The sequence below is a fragment of the Narcine bancroftii genome, chromosome 1, assembly GCF_036971445.1.
Source record: "Narcine bancroftii isolate sNarBan1 chromosome 1, sNarBan1.hap1, whole genome shotgun sequence".
Lineage (NCBI taxonomy): Eukaryota > Metazoa > Chordata > Chondrichthyes > Torpediniformes > Narcinidae > Narcine > Narcine bancroftii.
The window spans coordinates 470013941-470030728 of NC_091469.1; the positions used below are offsets into that span (position 1 = coordinate 470013941).

General features: G+C 41.8%; 1 protein-coding gene across 1 annotated transcript in view; it reads left to right on the plus strand.

Moving 5' to 3' along the window:
- Window positions 1-16788, plus strand: part of ptprn2 (protein tyrosine phosphatase receptor type N2) — a 1138884-nt gene that overhangs the window by 815399 nt on the left and 306697 nt on the right. Inside the window, exon 12 of the mRNA XM_069914734.1 lies at window positions 8325-8389. Within this exon, the coding sequence (XP_069770835.1) occupies window positions 8325-8389 (65 nt within the window). The remainder of the gene's footprint in view (window positions 1-8324; window positions 8390-16788) is intronic.

Below are 16788 nucleotides of genomic sequence, written 5' to 3' on the forward strand. Positions count from 1 at the left end.
AGGGTCATTAGAGGGAAGTTATTCTGACTAGCAGTTCTTCCAATGACCAGACAGGCTCAGGTTCAAAGAGAGGCATTAAAGGGGCTTTTTTTAAAATGTAGAAATCACGTTTAACATTTGGAATTAACAGCTTGCGCTGAAGGTAGGCAATCAGACAGCCAGGGATTTCAAAGTAGAATTGGATGGACATTTCGAGGAAAAACAATTTTCATAACTCCAGGGAAAGAGGAGGGGAATGAGACTGAATGGAATGTCGCTTGTAGAGCCAGAAGTGTCTCAGTGGAGTGGAGTAGCCTTCTTTGTGTTATCATGGTTCCGCATATTTTTCAAGCATTTATGTCCTTGCATGAAATTTCTTCCCTGTGATAATTAGATAAGAACCCTGATTTCCTATCACAGACCACGGACCGGTACAGCACAGGATCAGCCTCTTTGACCACTGCATCTGCAGTAAATATTATGTCCAAACTAAACTTTCTGCAAAGAGAGTGGTGCATGCATTGGAATGCGCTGCTGGCAATGGTGGCGGAGGCAGATACAATAAGAGCTTTTAAGAGATGATTAGGTCAGTACATGGAAATGAGAAGAATGCAGCGTTATGGAGTAAGGAAATTCTAGGCAGTTATCTGAGTAAGTTATTAGGTCTACTGCTTGCACATTACATCTACCTCTGATTCCTGCCTGTTCACATTAAGACAGAGCCTCTTATATGCTATTATCAAATCTGCTTTCATCGCTACATCTGACAGCCTGTTCAAAACACCTACCACACTCTATGTAAAAAAAAAATAGTCCTTTAATTTCCCCTGCCCACCTTAAACAAATGTCCTCTGGTGTGTGACATATTTGCTTTGGGAAAAAGATTCTCACTTTCTACCCTGTCAATGTCTCTCATAATTATATAAAATTCTGTCAGGTCTCCCCTCAGCTTTGAATACTCCAGAGAAAACAACCCAAGCTGGATAGGCTCATAACCTCTAATCCAGACAGCAACCTGGTAAATCTAATTTGTACCCTTTCCACAGCCTCCACATCCGATATTTTTCTATAACTTCCAATGAAATGTCACACAATTGTTTTGAATTATGTGCATTTCATCCCCTTTAATTTTATCCTTGCAATAGATTATTCATGCAGCCTTTTTCAAGGAATTTAACATTGGTGCATACCATTCATGCACCCCTCTGTCTTTCCGCATTTGACGTGGGTTTATTTCATACACCTAGAAAGGGTACCACAGGAGATGATGAATCCTCATTCAGTGTGTCTCCCTATCCCCACAGAGTGACACGGTTAGTGTAGTGATTAGTGCCACGACTTTACAGCACCAGTGATCAAGACCAGACCTGGGTTTGAATCCCCCGCTGTCCATGAGGAGTTTGTACATTCTCCCCATGTCCGCGTGGGTTTTCTCTGGGGGCTCTGGTTTCCTCCCACCCTTCAAAAGCATACCGGGGTGTAGGTTAATGGGTTGTAATTTATGTGGTACAAACTCGTAGGGCCAAATTGGCCTGTTATAATGCTTTATGTCTAATTTAAAAAAAAAACACTTGGTGAGATAGAAAGGTAGCTTTAAAAGAGCCAATTGAATTTCCACCAGTGACGCAGAATATGGTGGCGGTAGAGTGGTGAGGCCTAGACCAACAATCATGGGACCAGAGTTCAAACCTCACAATGACAGCAGTGGAATTTAAACCCAATTAACAAATTGAAATTTAACTTGTCATTAGTAACAATGACTGTAACTTTAATTAAGGAGATGTTGGCCATGGAGGATTTGAGGCAAAGAGTCTGTTTTTGTGTTGGAGGACTCTGTGTCAAGGTCTAGAATCATATTTAAGCCAGACAATATAAGGCTCACTATTTGTTAAGAGAGTGATTGTTTTTTGAATTCCAGATTGCTAACTGAATTTCAGTTCCACTTTCCACGGTCACCTATATATTATACAAGAGGGATGATTAGGACTTTTCAGGTCCATTCAAATGTGTTTGAACTGAGCAACAAGTGCACAATCAATGCCCAAATCCTGAAATAAGTATATATAATCCTGTACTGTATCTGGTGAGTGATAGCAAAGATGCATGGGTACATAATGGACATAGAACTTAGATCATAGATCAGTGCAGTGCAGTAAGGGCTCTCCAACCCACATTGTTGTGCCAACCTGTGTAAAATTACACATCAGCAGTCTAACCCTACCCTGCCCTGCCCTGCTGTCCTTGGTCCTTCTGTTAGTTCTACCAGAGACCTGGGTGCAGACATGCACTGGGAGGCCAAGACCCCACTCATCTGAAAAACCCTGAAGAAGATGCTGGCTGCTTTCCCAGGATGGTTTTTACAGCTAGTGAGTCTCCTAGCTCACCAGCTGTCACAGAACTCAAATTCTGAAAGCATACAGGAGGTGTGAAAAATTATTTAAAAAAACTTAAGATGACTAACTCAAACGCAAAAAAAAAAATCCACACTTGAAAAGCAATGAAATCCATTTAAGCTAACATGGTACAGATACATTGTTTGCTGAAAATCGCATCACAGAAATGCTGGGGAGCTCAGCCAGTATTGTAGAGGTAAAGTTATTTTATTGACATTTTGGGCATCACCCCTTCCTCAAGATGCCTTGAGGAAGAGCTCAGGTCTGAAGCATCGGTAATATATCTTTGGTGTTTCACCCCGAAAGTCACAAGACAGATCGATAGGCTCATGGGATGCTTGCCTTCGTCACTCGGTACATTGAGTGCAGGAGTTGGCATGTCATGCCACAGCTATACAAGATGTTGGTGAGTCCACATTTAGAGTAATTTATGTAGCTCTGTTCATTCAGCTGTAGAAAAGATGTCATTAATCTGGAAAGAATGCAAGAGAGTTTCATGAGCATGTAAAAAGTACTCGAGGTCATCTGAGTGGCTACCCCTCTGACAAAGGGTGTTCAGTCTGAAAAGCTAACTGATTCTCTTTCTGCAGATACTGCCTGACCTTATGATGCCTTTCATCATTTTTGATTCATCTTCCCACTATTCTTTCTTTCTTTGCTCATCCAGCTTAAAGTGGGTCACTCTTGTCGATCCTGTCTCAAGTACAGCTTTGGCCACACAGCTTCTGTCTGGATGAGTTTGAACTAGAAGGCATAGGTTTAAAGTAAAAGGGGAAAGATTTAAGGAGGACATAAGAGGCAACTTTTTCATACAGTGGGTGGTCCATAACTGGAATGAGTTAACAGAAGAAACTGAAGAATCCAGCACAATAGACATTGGATAGGGAGGTCTTTGAAGGAGATGGACCACATGCAGGCAAGTGGCCATCTGGTCAGCATGCATGAGTTGGGCCGAAGTGCCTGTTCTGCACTGCATGACTTCAATTCATCTTCAATCCACCTCTTTTCCTTCTCCTGGATACTACCCTCTGTGTTTACATTCCTAAACTTTCCTTTGAATGTGCCCACAAAATTCTAGTCTTCTTTCTTCTGTATTCTTCTTCTTTGGCTTGGCTTCACGGACGAAGATTTATGGAGGGGTCATGTCCATGTCAGCTGCAGGCTCTTTTGTGGCTGACAAGTCCGATGCGGGACAGGCAGACACGGTTGCAGCGGTCGCAAGGGAAAATTGGTTGGTTGGGGTTAGGTGTTGGGTTTTTACACCTTTGTCTTTTGTCAGTGAGGTGGGCTCTGCGGTCTTCTTCAAAGGAGGTTGCTGCCCGCCGAACTGTGAGGCGCCAAGATGCACAGTTTGAGGCGATATCAGCCCACTGGCGGTGGTCAATGTGGCAGGCAACCAAGAGATTTCTTTAGGCAGTCCTTGTACCTCTTCTTTGGTGCACCTCTGTCACGGTGGCCAGTGGAGAGCTCGCCATATAACACGATCTTGGGAAGGCGATGGTCCTCCATTCTGGAGACGTGACCTACCCAGCGCAGTTGGGTCTTCAGCAGCGTGGATTCGATGCTGTCGGCCTCTGCCATCTCGAGTACTTCGATGTTAGGGATAAAGTCGCTCCAAAGAATGTTGAGGATGGAGCGGAGACAACGCTGGTGGAAGCATTCTAGGAGCCGTAGGTGATGCCGGTAAGTGATTCAGAGCCAAACAGGAGTGTGGGTATGACAACGGCTCTGTATACGCTAATCTTTGTGAGGATTTTCAGTTGGTTGTTTTTCCAGACTCTTTTGTGTAGTCTTCCAAAGGCGCTATTTGCCTTGGCGAGTCCGTTGTCTATCTCGTTGTCGATCCTTGCATCCGATGAAATGGTGCAGCCGAGACAGGTAAACTGGTTGACCGTTTTGAGTTCTGTGTGCCCAGTGGAGATGTGGGGGGGCTGGTGGTCATGGTGGGGAGCTGGCTGATGGAGGACCTCAGTTTTCTTCAGGCTGACTTCCAGGCCAAACATTTTGGCAGTTTCTGCAAAACAGGACATCAAGCGCTGAAGAGCTGGCTCAGAATGGGCCCATTCTCCTGTATAATGTTCAGATAAGTGTAGGAAGTTACCTCAGGCTCTGCCTTTACCTCTCCGAAATAACTTGTCATGATAAAAGTAAGCAAAGTTGGGGATGGAAGGCGCTACATGGAGAAGGGCAGCAGGCACATCAGACTGGGATTGAATCCTGAAACTCCCTGCCAATCAGCAGAACTGCAGTGGTTCGAGATTAAGATTCACAAGGGCAATTAGGGATCGACAATAAAAAGAGACCTTGGGGGCAATGTCCAAAAATCATGTTCAGAAACCTTTGGCTGGATTTTAAAAAATCTGAATAGATATTCAAGCATTCAGAGAGAATGCAACAACGATCTTATTGATAATGAAACCGTTTCCAATATGATCAAATATTCATCCCTCTTATCCTAGTGGAGGCAGATTCTCATTCTTTAACAGACCCCTGAGGCATGAAGCTCTGGAGCAGCTGCTCAGAATTTCCTCTCCAAAACCAGTCCACAGTTCAACATGGTTGGTACTGGCTGCTCATCATATTTTCTGAAGCTATAGCTGTAGGACAACCATCTCTTCAACTCCTTTACAGGCAGTTTGCTAAATCACTCAGTTTAACCCTGTTTTTTGGCCATTGTGGTTGGCAAGGTGTTTGACTTTTGCTGCTGGAAATTGACCAATTTGCATTTAGGGGAGGGATTGTCCAAGATGGAGTTTATCCCCAGAATACAGCTGCGACTTAGTGAACGCTCGCAACTCAGTATCAGAAGGCTGTTCCAGAATGCACAAAAAGAGTCTGCGCTGATCATCATCACTGTTGGGGTCACTGGCATATTTATTCAAGCCCTGTCTGATTCCTCAGATGGGCATAAAAGATCCTTTACCGCCATCTTAAAGACAAAGTTGGCGCTTTCCCCATCTTGTAGATAAATCTATCCATGACTTAATAGATTTCTCTTCAGAAGATGTGCAGGATTAAGATCCCATGTGATACAAGATAATATGGCAAATTGGATTCGCTAGTGACTTGGCAATAACAGAGAGTGATGTTACAGTGTTATTTTTGAGCTTGGAAGCCTATTGACTAATGATGGGATTGGTGCTGGGACTCTTGCTATGTATGGCATACATTAATGGTACGAATATGAGTGTAGGAAGTATAATTAATATTTGGAGATGACACAAAAATTGGTGGTTTTGTGATAGAGAGCACAGTGGTCTTCAGTTATAACAGTGGTTCTCAACCTTTTTCTTTCCACTAACTTATCACTTTAAGTAATCCCTATGCCATCATTGCTCTGTGATTAGTAAGGGATTGCTTAAGGTGGTATGTGAGTGGGAAGGGAAGGTTGAGAGTCACTGCTCTAGACCCAATTGTTACTGAAATATTGTGCTTGAGAAAAATTGTCATTGGCCCATTTCCTTTCGAGTTATTGAAACCATGTACATAAGGAATCAATTAGGTATGAATAAAACAGTGGTTTTCAAACTTTATCTTTCACCCACATACCACCTTAAGCAATCCCTTACTAATCACAGAGCACCTTAAAGTTGTATGTGAGTGGAAAGAAAAAGGTTGAGATCCACTGAGTTATAGAATAACGTGATGAGTTGAAAAGGACAATAGCAGATGGATGTTAATCATGAACAAGTGATATATTCAGGAGGACTAAAAAGACTGGAATATACACCATGGATGGCAGAACTCTGAGGACCAGAGGAACCTTGGTGTACACGTGCAAGGATCCCTGAGGGCAGCAGTACAGGTGGATAAGGTGATAAAGAAGACACAGGAGATGTTGTGCCTTCATTAACCAAGGCAGGGAAGTTAAAGTACAATTTAATAAAACATTGATTTAGCCATTGTTGTGTACTTTAGGTCACAACACTTTTCAGAGGACTTGAGAGGATGCTGAAAAAATCAGGATGTTGCTGGGGTAAAATGTTCTAGTTCTCAAGGAGAGACTGGATAGGCTGGGTTTGTTAGCCTTGGGGTAGTTGAGGCTGAGGGGATATATAATTTAAAATATAATTGTTAATTTATTTACTACATGGTATAACCCAATTCCAGCCACTGAAACCAGTATCGTCCCAATTACTCCTAATTAAACTACCAACTCTGGACATTTTTGGAGGGTGGGAGGAAACCAGAGCACCCAGAGAAAACCTACACAGGGCACGGGGAGACAGTGCTCAATTCAAACGTAGGTCGCTGGTGCTGTAATAGTGATGGAATAACTAGTAAAAATAATGACATTAAGGGGAAGGAAATTGATGGCGGATTTGTGGAAGACAGTTTTTAGCCAGAAGATGATATTTTAAAAGCTCTACTTGGAGACAGGTACATTGACAGCATTGAGGAAGTGTCCAGAGGAGTACTTGAATTGCTCAGATATAAAAAGTCTGTGGACCAAATTCTGGAAAATGGGATTAGTATAAATAGATACATGATGGGTGGCACTGACACAGTGGGCCCAAGGAGCTGATCCCATGTTTCCATGTGGAAATCAAACTGAGTGACGATAAAGGATCCTGACCCAAAAATGTTGACTGACCCCAGAGCCCCTCCAGCTCCGCTCTGTTCACTCAAGATTTCAGCTTATTGTGTGCAAACTAGTTGCTGTGTGTTCTACCCTACATGACTAGTCATGAGTAGTCTTGACTGTAAAGCGCAACAAGACATCTTTAGAGCAAGAAAGGCAATACACTATGCTTTCCTCTCAGTTCCTGTTATTTACTGTTTGCTCTTTGAGACTCTAAGATTCCTCATCTCCTTCTGTGAAGATTTTCACTATTAACGTAGAAATCCACAACACAATATAGGCCCTTCAGCCCACATTGTTGCACCAACTCTAACAACTGCCTAGAATTTCCTTATGGCTTAACCCTCCATTTTCCTCAATTCCATCTACCTATCTAATTGTCTCTTAAAAAATTCAATTATACCTGCCTCCATCACCATTTCCTGCAGCCACTCTCTGTGTGGAAAATTTTCCTCTTACATCTCCCCCCCTGCATTTACACCTAATGGCTACCCACCCCACCACGTTAGCCATTTCAGCCCTGGGAAAAAGCCTCTGGCCATCTACACGATCAATGCCTCTTATTGTCTTGTACACCTCTATCAGGTACACCCCTCATCCTCCAAGGAGAAAAAGACCAAGTTCTTCCCAATCCAGGCAGCATCTTTGTAAATCTCCTTTGCAACCTCTTCAAAGCATACATATCCTTCCTCTAGTGAGGTGCCCAGAACCAAATTGCAATTTATGGGGAATTTAACTTTTAAAAGAATACTTGTAATATTGCCATTTATAGTAAGCACAGAACCTTTTAATTTTCCACGTTTGTAGATAAATGAGTCAAATATTTGGTTGGTTAACTTCATGTAAAAATAGTTATGTTGAGACTTCATTCCTGTGAGCTGTTCTCACATTGAGTACAGAAAATGAACAGAATAGAAGATCAGCCCTGATCCCTGCTACTGTTAAATCTCTTCAGTTGGCATCACGTTCTTTTTCCACGCTGCTTCACATTGTCCAACATTCCCCATTCAAACAGGTACATATCTGCCTGAAAATAAACTCCAAAGGAATCCATCAGGCCACTTGGTGGTAAACTTTGAAAGCTAGCCATTTTCCCATGGACTTTTCAAAAGCATACTTTATTAGCATTTCCAATGGTGATTCACTCTCAACTTTTTGGGACCAGGTCACATTTTGTTTCTAGAATTAAGCTCAGCACATTATATCCTCACTGAAAGAAAGTCCTGTCTGAGGGTCAGGCCGGCTGACAAACCCAAAGGTTTAGATGCTGTTATCGTCTTTGCTAATGTGCCACTCCACAGTTTTGGTTTTGTAATCCTTTGTGCATATGGCCTCATTTTAAGCTGACTTATTTTTGTTTTCTTTTTCAGTGGCCAACAAAGAAAAACTGGAAAAACAAACAGGAATTAAAATCTTGCAAACTGGCATGGGTGAGGTAAGCTGTAAGTCTGTTTAAACAACCAGGTCTAATCTGAATAGCTGTTGAACTGTTGGTTGTCTACAAGAGTAATTCATTTCCTTGTTTCAGACTGTGGCATGAGATAAACACATCATTCCACATTGAACAAATGTTTTATACTTATGAGGGATGTTATAGAATAAGTTAATAAAATTATAATAAAATATATCTTAAAAGAGTAAGATTGTGAGGTAACATTTCTTAAAAAAACATCTTATTTGACATGCAAGAGCTATGCAAGGTAGACTTTATGTCTGCAGTTGGGTTTGCAAAGACAATGTGAAGTGCTTGTGAGAATTTCACAAGTCGGTGTTAATGGACCAGTATATTTGAACAATGTCCAGACTCAAGGACTGAGAAATCTTTTGGCTGCTAAACTGGTGCCAGAGTTTTAAATTTATGGTTGAAGTTTGTTGACCTAAGAGGGGCCACGTGGTTTTGCGGTGAAGACTGCAAGTTGGCAGACCTGCTGCACAACCCAATTTCAAGACAGGTTTTGAGTTCTGAGTTCAGCCTATTCTAAAACTCTGTCGTCAATTGCAGAGGTTGTGGCTGGTTATGGTGTTTTTTCTGGAATAGGGGAAAAGAAGAACTTCTTGTGGTAACCTGGAAGAAGTGGTTATCTTTTGGCAAAACCCAAGAGGGGGCGAGTGTCTGTGGAAAGACACTTCAGTTGCTGATATAAGGAGATCAGTTTGTGTGTCCCAACGAACAATGAATATCTCTCAGAACCAAAAAAAGAATCAAGTTAAAACACCAGAGCCTAATGAATATCATAACTGTTTAATTCTGTGCACAGTCTGGAAGATTGCTAGTGAAAAGTGAATGATTGGACAGTGAAAAAGAACTTTCCTGAACACATAAACATTACAAACATGTGCACTTCGAATTAGAAGGTGGTTAAGTTAATAGTAATACGTTAAGTATTGATCTCATTATTATGTGTGAAGGAAATAAAACCAGCCGTTGTCTTGGTGAATTTCTGTTGCTGTAGGTTTTTGAGTCCTTTGGGCTCGTAACAGGGAAGAAATTGAACCTTGGATCAGTAGCAGCAGACACATGACATCTCCATGTCGCATTCTGCTTGTGAATGGTTGGATAGATGAACTTCAATATGGAGCAGAATGGTTAATTGTCACAATATCATAGATTCAGCTCTGCGATCCAAGGATGATATTTAATATATCTATTGTTCACACACCCATTATACTTTGTTATGGCAATGAAAATTGTTTTCAACTTTGCATTAATACAAGCTGAATGGTGCAGTCACTAAAAGAATAAATAAAACTGAATTGAATTTGCTTTCCACACCAGTCTTCTCTGACCTATCCATATTCTCCACTACCTTCTCTGTTATATAACTTCTTTTCTTTCTTTGACTTGGCTTTGCGGACGAAGATTTACATGTCAGCTGCAGGCTCGTTGGTGGCTGACAAGTCCGATGCGGGACAGGCAGGCACGGTTGCAGCGGTTGCAGGGGAAAATTGGTGGGTTGGGGTTGGGTGTTGCGTTTTTCTTTTGACAGTGAGGTGGCTCTGCGGTCTTCTTCAAAGGAGGTTGCTGCCTGCCGAACTGTGAGGCGCCAAGATGCACGGTTTGAGGCGAGATCAGCCCACTGGTGGTGGTCAATGGGGCAGGCACCAAGAGCTTTCTTTAGGCAGTCCTTGTACCTCTTCTTTGGTGCACCACTGTCTCGGTGGCCAGTGGAGAGCTCGCCATAGAACACGATCTTGGGAAGGCGACGGTCCTCCATTCTGGAGACGTGACCTGCCCAGCACAGTTGGATCTTCAGCAGTGTGGATTCGATGCTGTCGGCCTCTGCCATCTTAACAAAACTTAACAAAACAGGAAACTACGAACAGCAGGTATCTCTGGATATTTCATCCCTTTAAGCAATAATAAAATTTATGTTGTTCCTCTCAAGTAGTCATGTCTAAAAGTTGTTCATTTGATTGATGGTAAGTAGTCCTGGTGGTATTTAATCAACATTGTTAGGTGGGCAAATTAAGTAGTTTGCTTCTATGATTTTAACATAACCCAGCAGCAGTTGTTGATCAGTGATTGATTGTCCAGCAGTAACAGGCTGGGTGTCCTTTTGGGAATCTTCGTATTGTTTCTGTTTCTTCTGGCATGACATGCTGTGAGATTATTTTTAGCAACGTGTGACTACTCCTTTAAAATTTGTCACAGGCATGTCAATCTGCTTACTGGAGAGTGCAAACACAGAACAGATTGCAGAATGGTGCACCAGGTAGTCCTGCTGCCTCACACTCCAGGATCTTGACCTCCAGTGCGGTCTTTGTGGAGTTTCCCAATATCTGGGTGGGTTTTGTCTGTGTACTCTGGTTTCCTCCCACAGTTCAAAGGCATGTGCAATTCACCACTATAAATTATGTGTGTTAAGGTGAGTATAGAATCTGGGTGGGGGGGGGGGGCATATGTGGGGAATGTGGATGCAAAAATAAAATGGATTTATGTAGAATTCATGTAAATTGGTGTTCATTTGTCAGTGTGGAGTCAATGGGCCCAATGGCCTTGTTTCTGTACTGTATGGCTCTGACTTTCTGAGAACAGAAATGTTTCAGTTTAGTCTTTTGAACTCTGAAATATCATTTGTTTCTGAGTCCATGAATAAGTACAACATTGTGAAAGGGCATTCATCACAGAGCAGCACTCAAAACCAATGCATATCAAAGATATTCACCACTGACGTTAGAGGGTAACCTATCAAGAAAACCAGCAAATGAGCTCTTGCAAGATGCCACAAACACAATTTTTATTTAAAATGGTTTCCTTCCTGAAACAAAATGGGGAGTATGATAGACAACCTCAAGCTGAACACAAAAATAATTTCAGATTTGCTGTATCACATAGGAAGATGGAGAAACATTACATTATCTTTTGTTGAATTTAGCATGTTTAAATGAATAATGATACTGACACATTGCATTAGTTCAATTGACCAAAAAAATGTTTTGCCGCTGATTTTCATATGTACCCAGCATCTGATGCCTCTCATGTCAGTGCAACAATATAGTCAGCTGGCATTGATGGATTCCAGTTACCCTGATACTGCTTTTCTATGGTTGCAATGTCCTGGTGAAATCTTTGGGCATATTCATCCCAAACTGCACTAAGATCAGTAGGGAAGAAGTCCAAGGGTGAATGTAGAAAATGAATTTTCAATGACATATTGCATTCAGTGTTGGTGCCGCGCAATTGCTCAGCAAAAGGTGGAGTAAGGCACTCCTTCCATCCGATAGCCTACAGGTCACATTTGGGGATGGTTTAGCCTCCCAATCAGAGCCACGTGAAAGCCATGGATTGCAGATGGTTGATTGTTTTAATAAGCCAATTCTTTATGGTTGTAAAACTAAAAACACTGGGCAGATGAATCTGCTGATTTATGGCCAGGGTTACCCGTCCAGTATGGACGCAACAACTGAAGAAGGCAACGGGAAACCACTTCAGTACTTTTTCCCTTGTATAAACATGAACTCAATGATGACTACAGTCTGTTCAAAGATGGAGCCTTCACCGAAGGAGGTCAGGGGAGGCAACGACTACAATTCGGAGGGTCAGAGATTGTGATGGATGGAGACGTGGTTGCAAATGCCAAAGGGCAAGGTACCTGAATGAATGATTGCACTTCATGGTTTTGTCTGCTTGAAGTAGACTTAAAATATGATAGCAAATCGCCAAAATAGGTTCGATCTAAAAAGCGCGACTGGAAAAGTGTTCAGGAAGCAAAATCTTTGTTGTCCTGTTTAATCAGAAATAGGTGTGAAAATAAATTAGCAAGGCATTCCTTGTTATATCCACACATTCATCCTCTTTCTGCCCCCAAAAAATTCAGCAAATTGCTTCTGTTCACCTCAATCAAATAGATCAAGGCTTAAATTTGAAAGTGATGGCCAAGATCATCCTAGTGTAGTGATTGAACAATGGTGTGAGTATGTTGGCATTGTGGAGACAATTTATAATTGGTTAATTACATTTTGGAATTAAATTAACAGTGACTACAAACCCATCAGGAAAGGCCACCTTGATGCTCACCTTGCCTTTTATGCCCATGAAGGGCTTGGAGAAAGTGAATGCTTATAAGTTTATTTCCCAAGGTAGATAATTTCTAGAATAGGGGCGGCATAGGTTTAAGGTGAGGGAGGGAGAAATTTAAGAGGGACATGAGGGGCAACGTTTTGACCCAGAACTGCTTGAGAAAGCTGAAGAAACCAGTACAACGATTAGCATAGCAGTTAACACCGTAACAAAATCGGCATTGTCTGTAAGGAGTTTGTGTGGGATTCCTCTGGGTGTTCCAGTTTCATCCCACTCTTCAAAACATACTGGGGTTGAAGGTTAATTGTGTGTAATTGAACAGCATAGGGTCATGGGCCGGAAGGGCCTGTGACCGCGTTGTACTATATGCCTAAATTTAACATTTATAAAATGCAAAAGGTATATGGATCAGAAGGGTTTAGATATGGACCAAATGCAGGCAACTTGGTTAACATGGATGAGTTGGGCTATAAGGTTTGTTCTGTGCTGTGTGACTCTATCCATTATCTTTGATGAGCAGCTGATCAAGCCCTACAAATGGTAAAGCATTGGCAGCAAATATTATTGATTGCTTAACCCTCTGTGCAAGCCCGAATGAAGCACATTTCAGAGAAATAAAAGCACCGTGGCAAACATGACCATTTAGCGTGATTCTTAGTTTGCTTGACAAGACTTAATGCATTTTATTTCTTAGTTAGATCGATGGAAGCGGAGGAGAATATTAAAATCAAAAAGCAAAATTAGAAATGATACTCTTTGAATTTGCATTTCCCATTGGTCTGGCTCACCTCCTTTGATAATTTCTGGAATTTAAGTCATGTTGCTCTTTCATTTTTTCCAATCATCCACCTGGAGTGCTTCTTGTACCAATGGATAATATTGATTTGTGGACCCATCGGTTGGCAAATGACAACTTGGTCGGCATGGTCACGTTGGGCCAAAGCGTCTGTTCCGTGCAGTATGGTCCCCTTACTCAAATATCAGTAGCTGTCCTGTGCCATTTCATTTATTTTTGGTTGTCCATTGTAGCCCCTTTGTGTTGAAAAGCAAAATACAACAGTTGGTGGGAATCTGAAATGTGAATACAAAATACTGGGAATACTCAATGAATTTTTGGGAAAAGAGAGTTAACTCTTCAGGTCAATAACCCTTTGTGAAGATGGAATATGAAAAGTTCCACGGACCTTTTACCATCTTTTTCTCTGACTGAATGGAATGGAGAGACGGGGACTCATTGAACCACAAGCAAGTGAAAACTGTTTGGAGGCAGATTAACATTTGCAAATCAACACCAATCAATTCTTCAAGGCACTTCAGGGTTTGTTGCTTCCCAGATTATTCACCACTCAATTGTTTCAATTTATGAACAAAAAAAAAATTCAGTAAAATTCAGACAAAGATTAAATAGTTTATGTTTGATTTCACTGGTTCTTATTGATGACCAAGACACATTGCAGTACTCTTTATAAGCAATAGAGAGATAAACAAAAGTAAATTGGCACAAGTGACTATAATTAGGTTGAAACTTCCTTGAAACAGAATTGGCTGATGTTCAGTTATGTATCAAAAGCAATTGATGTGGAAATTGTAAGGATATACCAAGTCCTTGTAATTGCCTACTGCTGCACAACCAGATCTAGTTTAACTTGTGAAAATATTGGGTGAAGAAATAATTGACAGGTGTTTCATTTTTAGAGAGGCCCTGCAAACAGTTCTGGGCAAGACACTGGGAAAGGCTTGTTAACCGAAGGACAACTTGAATGTGTACTTTGAATGGAAACATTTGCAGAAGCATGGAAAAAGACTAATTGGATAGCTCCCACGAGAAAATTGGTGCTTGTACAATGGGCCAAATAATGCCCCTGCTCCACCATTATTCAGGTCCAAATGATGCCCCTCACATATTGTCAAGTCAAGACAAGTCAAGTTTATTGTCACCTTATTGCACAAGTACAAGCTGGTGAAACAGCGTTCTCAGGTCGTCAGTGCAAAGCACGCAGACATACAACCAGCTATAACACAGCAAACAATACAAATACAGTATTCGTATTCTCACATAAATAAATAGATAGATGCTGATTCAGAAATATGAGAGTGTCAGATGGTTAGTGTGAGCAGTTCCTTTGGTTGTTCAGTGTTCTCATTGCTCTGCTTTGCCACTCCCTCTAAACTCTGTCTGGTACATAAGCACATCTTTCTCTGTTTTACACCATTTTCCTCCACCTGCCTTTCACGTTGCAATGATTTCAGGATGGATCATATAAATAGGTCTGGCAGAATGGGCAGTAAGAACATCAAGACATAAGCAGGAATTGGTCATCTGGCCTGCCGAACCTGCTCCACCATTCAATAGGCTTATGGGTAATCTGGCTGTGAACTCAGGCTCTGGCTGTGAACTCAGCTCCACGTACCTGCCCGTTCCTTAAATCTTTGACTATCATTATTCTAAAAATTATCCATGCCTTAAATTCATTTGATGAGGGAACCTCTGCTGCTCCACTGGACAGAGAAGTCCACAGATTTCCTACTTTCTGGGTGAAGCCATTCCTCCTCATCTTTATCTTAAATCTTCTCCCCTGAATCTTGTGGCTGTGTCCCCTAGTTCTAGTCTCACTGCCAGAGGAAACAACCTCCCTGTTTCTATCTTATCTATTCCTTCCATAATTTTCTATAAGATCCCCTCTCATCCTTCTACAGTCCCAGGCTACTCAATCTCTCCTTACAAGTTATTGGACAACCAGGTTCTGGACCTTGGAACCAGAGACACGAATGCCAATTCCGACATGAGGAATTTAAATTCAAGTAATTCAATGAATCTTCAGCATTAAAGAAAACTCAGGCCTTAGAAACAATTATCTTTAAGCTACTGAACTGTTGTAAAATATATCTGGTTCACTAATGTCCTTGGGAGCAGGAAATCCGCCCCTTTACGGGCCCTATATGTAACTGCATACAAGTCCCAATGCAGCTGACGTTTGTTTGACTGCTCAAACCAGAAGTGAATAGTAGCAAAAAAAACAATCTGCTGGAGAAACTCAGTGGGAGAATAAGAATGGTCAATGTTTTGGACAGAACCCTTCATAAAAACAGAATCCACCATGTCCAAGCAACAATTGTACCCCTCTTTTACAAATTCATTTTCCACAGTAAAAACACAAAGCTGGAGAAACTCAGCAAATCAAAAAATGTCCTTTCTATAGCAAAGGTAAAAATACATAACTGTCACTTCAGACTTGAGCCCTTCATCTAAATTTCTTTGGCTTGGCTTCGCGGACGAAGATTTATGGAGGGGGTAAATGTCCACGTCAGCTGCAGGCTCGTTGGTGGCTGACAAGTCCGATGTGGGACAGGCAGACACGGTTGCAGCGGTTGCAGGGGAAAATTGGTTGGTTGGAGTTGGGTGTTGGGTTTTTCCTCCTTTGCCTTTTGTCAGTGAGGTGGGCTCTGCGGTCTTCTTCAAAGGAGGTTGCTGCCCGCTAAACTGTGAGGCGCCAAGATGCACGGTTTGAGGCGATATCAGCCCACTGGCGGTGGTCAATGTGGCAGGCACCAAGAGATTTCTTTAGGCAGTCGTTGTACCTTTTCTTTGGTGCACCTCTGTCATGGTGGCCAGTGGAGAGCTTGCCATATAACACGATCTTGGGAAGAAAGGACACTGCTTGACCTACTGAGTTTCTCCAGCTTTGTGTTTTTACTTCAACCACAGTCTGCAGACTTTCGGGTTTTATTTCATTTTCCACAGTCTTGTTCTTAAACTTAGTTCATTTATTGTTCCTCCTCCTGATACAATCTGCTTGAGAAAATTATTGTAAGATAGATGCGGGGGATACCCTTGTGAGCTGAATCTGTAATCTGGTTCTTGGAGCATTAATACCTCTGGGGGTGCTGGTGTGCCTGATTGCTATTGATCAGAACAACTCACAAAATATGGCAGCCAAGAAGAGTTTTAGCCTGTGGTCAGAAATACTGTTTTCCTAAGGCAGAACAATTAAGCTTCACTGCAAAATGCTTTTGAGAGTCTGAGCAAAAATGATCACAGAGCAGATACTAAAAAGTTTCCAGTGCACGCCTTGCAAGAGGGAATATTATGCATAATTCTAAATGGGTTCGAAGGACAAACATTATTAGCATTCACAAAGAGGGAATGCATCAGTGGAAATTTGCTGACCATTAATGAACAAAATGCAAAGATTGAGAGTAAACAGACCATTCTCTGGTTGTCAAGCTCTAACTCAATGGGTACCACAGGGATTGGTGCCTGGGCTCCAGCTATTTACATTCTATGTCAACAATTTGTCTGAAAGAACCAAATG